Source organism: Bactrocera oleae, chromosome 3 (assembly GCF_042242935.1).
Source record: "Bactrocera oleae isolate idBacOlea1 chromosome 3, idBacOlea1, whole genome shotgun sequence".
Lineage (NCBI taxonomy): Eukaryota > Metazoa > Arthropoda > Insecta > Diptera > Tephritidae > Bactrocera > Bactrocera oleae.
The window spans coordinates 74,412,089-74,418,849 of NC_091537.1; the positions used below are offsets into that span (position 1 = coordinate 74,412,089).

Sequence of the window (6,761 nt, forward strand, 5' to 3'; positions counted from 1 at the left end):
ATAAGTATAAATTTTAAATTCAGTTATTAGTTTCAGGTCTTGAAGTTCTTTAATATTTTCATATCATTATTTTTTTTTTGTCATTTATCCTTTTAAAATGGTTTGTGATTAATAACTCTTTATTTGAAATCAACTATTCTTTTGAGTTCTTTTTGTGGTTTTAGAGTCGTTATTAGTGATCGCTGCAAAAATATTCTGGCAACACTGCTTCTCCCTCGTTCGACTTTTCCACCAATTTATTTAGGTAATATCAGAAAGAATGCATATGTATATGCAATCGCTTGCAAGCCCTCATCAATTTCACGCATTGCATTACTTTTTAAATAATTTGATTGCATTTTTGAAATATGCATTGTGGGAAAGAGAAGGTAATTGAGGTACTTTGCACATTATTTTAGCGCCATAGCATGGACTTCAGTCGAAAAATGGTTGGTTATGCAAGACCACTGTGCTATAAATTAGCCATAACTAAAGCCAGTAAACGGTGAGTGAATTCAAAGTAGAGCAACGGTGAACGCAAACTAAACCGAATCAACAGAAACCTTATGAACTCTTTAAAGTTAAGTTTTTGGTTCCACATTTTAGGACGCAAATCAAACACTAAACTATTGGAAAGGTATTCTGCATGATCGAGGAAAATTGTGCAATCATTTGGTTAGTGTTGATAATTAACGCTGCTTTAATTTGCTAATGAGTCTCGCATTGGCAGAAGTGAATGCCGAACAGCGAGCGGTAACGCCCGGCTACAAACATGAACATATGTACATGCCACCAGTAGCTGCAGCTCAATAAGTATCGGTATGCATGGGATTACTGATAAAACAACAAATTTGCTTAGGCGCCTATTGGAAAGTGGTGCAGAAAAATTGAATTCGAAATATGAATTAAGAGAAAATTAAAAGAAAGAAAACTGAAATGTATTTCTCGGGGTATAAAAGCGTCAGCAAACACTGCCAAAAGCACAGTTCATTCAGATCTATCGATCGTTAAGACTTAAGCAAAGCTAAAGTACAAACGGTTTTCAGAAGAAATCACTCATAACTAGCTGCGGTATAATGGCCTTTAAGGTAAACTTCGTTTTCAATATATACATTTATTAAGCAGATCCAAGGAAACCCAACAATTAATCGAATCCTTTATTCCACCACTTTAGTTTATCGCTGCATTCGCTTTCTGTTCTGCGCTGGTCGTAGTTAGCGCCGCCCCGTATACACATCACGAAGAGAGCGGCGGACACGAGCATGAGGTACACAGCGGCGGCTCCAGTCACGCATCCATACACTTGGTCTCACATGACGATCATCACGATGAGCATGGACACGAACATGGTGATGGCCATGACTCGCATGCTGAGTATCATTTCAATTATGGTGTTAAGGATAAGAAGACCGGTGACTATAAGGAGCATAGCGAAAAACGTGATGGCCACAAAGTAACCGGACATTATGAGTTGATTGATGCCGATGGTCATAAGCGCACTGTCCACTACACAGCTGACAAACATAGCGGTTTCCACGCCGTCGTACATCGCGAACCCACACACCATCATGTTGCTGATCACGGACACACTAGCTATTATGGCGGTTATGCCCATCTCGAGGAACATCATGGTGGTGAACACCACGGTCATGAACACGGCCATGGACACGGTCATGGTCATGAGAACGGTTTCTCAATCAAACAGGAGCATGGTGTGCCATTCCATCACGAAGCTCATCACGAAAGTGCTCACGAAGGTGGTGGTGAAGGCGGCCACGATGGTGGACATGGTTATGGTGGTCATTAAGACTGCCTTTGGTTGGGACGTAGCATTTAGACGCAAAAATATTTGCGTTGATCAAAGTTTGTTGTGTAATGAAAAACTAATCTTATGTATAAGTTTAATTTAATAGTTTAGCAAAGCATTGAGTGTTTCTGTAAAACCAAAAATATCCTATTATTTTAGTTGAATTTTTCCTAATGTTAATAAAGCAATTTAAAAATCAAAGTTTCGTCATAATTTTTTCAAATCATAATCCTGCTCAAACCATCAGTAACCAGCTAGCGTGGTATCACATAGAACAGCTCCGTCAGTGTTGAGGTATCACAATAAAATTTGTCGATTGAAACTAATCGTCCCCAAATTTAAAGACTTTCTAGAACTCGATATCACCAGAGTTGCGATTTTTTCCAACTTTGAATTCACACCCAATATAAGTACATTAATTATTAGCAAAATCTAAACACAGTTCTTCATTTATTTAGCTCCAGTTCAGCTCTTGTTTAGTTGCTTACTAAACTTAGATTTTGAATATCGTCTATATATTCATCCGTTGTCTGATGGTTAAAGTAGAGCAATCACCAATATATTTGCAAAAACCATTGTGGATTAACTTCGAAATCTTCAAACGGCTGACTGCTATTTGAATTCCTTAACTAATTGAAACCAAAATAAAGAAGAGCTACATACATACTTATGTGCATACGTTACAGTTTGTAAAATTCTGTAGTTCTCCATGGGTGTGGTATACTAATTCAGCCTCATTTGCAGTTATAGATTGTGTTCACGTAAGTTATACTTGGCTCAATTCTTCTTAAAATAAACAGCATATCGAAGGGAGATAAATTCAATTGGACCAAGTCCAAACCGCAACCCGATTGCAATGAGATGTGACTATTTCGGAGCTACCTCTTCTTTATATTTCATGGATTCTGAAGTTACCTCAATCTTAGTCTCAAAAATCACAAATGCTAGACATATCGTACGTGTCTTTCCTATAATATTTATCAGAATAGCCCTTGTAACTTTCAGAGAACAACTATAACCAAGATTTTTGTACTATGTAAGCTGAAATAACAAAATTTATTTGAAGTGAATAAATTATTGAACCGTTGCAAAAAATCAAAAAATATGGGCAAATTGCTCAGCAATGCCACCACAATGGAAGTGTTCTGAACAGCAAATTTACACAAATCCGAAGCTAAGCTACCACAAGTTACTTAACCAAGAAATTTTGGAAATGACGTCGCAGAGGAACATCGCCCGATCTCGGCGCAAACGCAGCACTCAACACTCCGGGAGATGAAGTGAGCGTACTATGCATATCGCGCAGCGACTGTGCGTTGTGACCCGTTGTCACAGCATCAGAAGACCAAGAGCGACGTATACTTGCGCCCGCCAGCAAATTACTGGGTGGGAGATATTGACTGGAGAGTGTGACCGTCAGCCACTGAGCAGATCTGCTAATTAACTAGCGATTCAATGTTCAATGTGCCAATGTTCACAAACAGAAGACACACACTTCCACCTAACCGATACAAAAATATTATTTATATACCGACGATGTAGCAAAAAAGCATCTGAGAATTACACGAACATATTGCATTGAATGAAATGTTGAGACAACCAAATCAGCAACAATAAAAACAAGCAGATAGCTATATAGAAATTTGAGTCTGACGAATCAACGTAAAATGAACAACAAAAATAAGGGAGCATTGGTTGAGTACCTCAGGTATTGTTTTTGTTTACAAAACACAACGATGGCTTGGTGGCTTGGTAGCGTGGCAATGGAAATGCTGAGAGAAAACTAACAACAACATTACTGACTATTTTTCGTGTATTTTTGGACAATTATATGTTTGTAAATTTATATGTACTACCTACTTGTATGTATGTATGTATATATGTATGTATATTATTTTCTCTAATATCGTTAACATTATACTTATTTTTAGTATTATATTACTGACTGTTTCTATAGTTAGGAGGACATAATTTCAAAAGCAAAATTAGGAAACTAACTAAAACAACATCTGATTACAATATTGCCGTGTGTTTTAAACAATATCATTAATGATATCTCCACAACAAAGTATGCTACTTTTTATACTCTTGCAACAAGTTGTTACAGAGTGTAATAGTTTTGTTCACCTAACAGTTGTTTGTATCACCTAAAACTAATCGAGAAAGATATCAGGTTATATACATATGTATATATAAATAATCAAAATGATGAGTCGAGTTAAATTCCGAGTGACTGTGTGTCCATGCAAGCGATAACTTGAGTAATAGTTGAGGTATCTTGATGGCATTAAATTTCACAACCAGAATGGTAGAGGAGGGCTTTATAGCAGCTGGTGTAAAAATTAGACACTGGGCGTGGCACCACCTTTAGATGAAATCCTATATCCCTGGAACTACTACCAATTTTAACAAAATTTGATGTGTGAGGTTACCCACCCATTATATTCCAACTTAGCCTTTCCTTACTTGTTAAGTATTATTACTTTCATTTCATAAAGCAAGGAAGAAGCAAATATGTAGCAAGAGTTATGTGGCTTCCAGTTGAATTTAATTCAATAGATTTAATGAAGACACTTTTTTAAAGTAGTAAAACTGTTTGCTATTAAATCTCCACTTGATGAAGTCAATCTACATATTCGATTTTTACCAGTTGTTTGTTCAATTCGTATAATCGGAGATAGCTGTTATTGCATTGTCTCAGTAAAATAAAGTAGTAAGTATTTAGTATAAATTTGAATTATTTGAAAATTTTTGATGCTTTCAAAATCCCAGACTACGAATTTATTCATGAAAGTATTGAATGTGATCTTATTTTTATATTTGTTGATACTCAAATACGGCAAATCATGAAAGATACAGATTTTATCAAAGTTATGCCTGTTCCGAAAAGTGAAGCCTAGAAAAGTTTAGTGTTGATAGTCGAAAGTTGGCTAGGTAACCATAAAGAACTAAATTATCAAAAAATTGTGCTACACTAACAAATTTTCAAACTCTAGAAGGAAATATGAGTATCAAGTTAGACTATCTTCGCAAACATACATTTTCAAATAATTTAGGAAATTTTAGTGTGAAACAAGGAGAGCAGTTCCACCAAGATCTAAAAGTGATGGAAGAAAGTTATTATGTAATCGACACATGATAGCAACTTATTGTTGATTCTTAAAAATAGATTGTTAACTGGAGGATCATAAAGGAAAAGCTCATAAAAGGCGTTTTATTGAAATATACATACGTTTACTTCGATGTATCTATATTTTCCAAAACAAAACTGTTTGTATGATATATATCAAGGGCAACAAAACCACTGTAGATCAGTGTTATCATTGAATATATAAATTTAGTTATGCAATTTTCGTAATATATTATATAACGTATTTAGGATGAATATAGCAGTGATCTTACTGAAAACATATAAACAGGTGTATGAAATATATTCCTGTTATGGACATATTAACACTCCAAAGAAAATAATGTAGAGGTGGAAAAGAGATTTGTACGCTGCTACGTCTCAGATGGTCCATCCGTTGAGTCCAATTTTTGATGACTCGTTCGGCCATTTCGACTGGCGACACTAATGATGTTTTGCTCCAAGGCCAGAAGCGGGAGTGTCCGTACAGACTTTAGACTTATCTATCCCCACAGGAAAAAGTCAAACGGTGTGATATCACACGATCTTGGTGGCCAATCGACCGGCCCAATAAATCCATTGATTGATGTGATGTGTGTGAATTGGTACCGTCTTGTTGAAACCAAATTACGTCGAGATCACGAGCTTCAATTTCAGGCCTCAAATATCATTTTTGAAGAAATATCCGATGATTTCACCGGCCCACAAACCACCAAACAGTAGTGATCTTCTTGAAACTTTTCACAATCCCATAGAGCGAAGCGATGTCGCTAGGGTAGATCGAGCGGATTCAGTTCTTGCACAAGCTGTATTTCGTACGCTTACAATTTAAGATCTCGACGTAAAATGCGCCAAGTCGTTCCATACGACTCACACGTGTTTTGTCTAAAAAAGGCTATTGAAAAAGTACCCCTACTTGGCCTACCATCTTAGAGTATTCACTTATGTTTTAATTACAAGCGAATTTATTTCATAAGAGTTATATTCACCTTACCATTTCGCTATTCTTACATATTTGAATAAAGTTAGGTTAGAATATGAAAATCGAAATCTACAGATTTTTTGAAGAGATATTTTAGTCCAAAAATTTGAAAAAAGTAAAACTTTTTCGTATTTTGATAATTCAGATATTCAAAATTATCACCGAAAACTTATTTTTTATAATTTATAAATTTATATTTTTAAAGTTATAGATTTTTTAGTGTCGTGCCAACTAGGCAGGTTTGAGTGGAAGACGAAACTTTAAACGCGGTTTTCGCGGAACTACGTTTTTGAGTTTCTCAAGTTTTAATTAGTTGAGCTATTGAAATTTCGAAAGAAAATTTTTTTTAATATCTCTGTATCGTACAAACTAAGCAAAACTGAAAGTTTCTAAAAATGCTCAAGATTCGGACATCAAGACTGGAATACCCTCTTAGCTCGACGACATTTAATCGTACGTTGATTGGAATTCAATTCGTTCCAATTGTAATATAATAAACGAATGTTTAGTCGCTTTGTAACACTGTGAGGTGCGCGCTCAGAGTTCCCTGGTAAACCATTAAGATATGTTCAGTTTTATTTACAATCTGGATTTTTCGAAAAGACTTTCAAAGACAACAAAATTCAATATGTAAATACATTAACATACTCTAACTAAGTACGAAAAAATGCTAAAATGGTAAAACTAAGCTAGTGAATATCGTTTGATGAACTAATTTGCACAGTTTTCCAGTTCGCTGTTTGGTAGGCGTTGTCTTACTTGCAATTACCGAATAATTACATGGTCAGCGGTCTGAAGTACATTTGTTAAGCAATAGGAAAATGGTGCTAAATCGATCGAACATAAAGTGAAAGAAAGTGTATGTC

General features: G+C 35.5%; 1 protein-coding gene across 1 annotated transcript; it reads left to right on the top strand.

Moving 5' to 3' along the window:
- Positions 1–975: 975 nt before the first annotated feature.
- Positions 976–1,929, top strand: LOC106619063 (zinc transporter Slc39a7). Its single transcript, XM_014237034.3, has 2 exons — positions 976–1,067; positions 1,154–1,929. The coding sequence occupies exons 1-2, from the start codon at positions 1,056–1,058 to the stop codon at positions 1,784–1,786; spliced, it is 645 nt and encodes a 214-aa protein (XP_014092509.2). The 5' UTR covers positions 976–1,055; the 3' UTR covers positions 1,787–1,929.
- Positions 1,930–6,761: the final 4,832 nt, after the last annotated feature.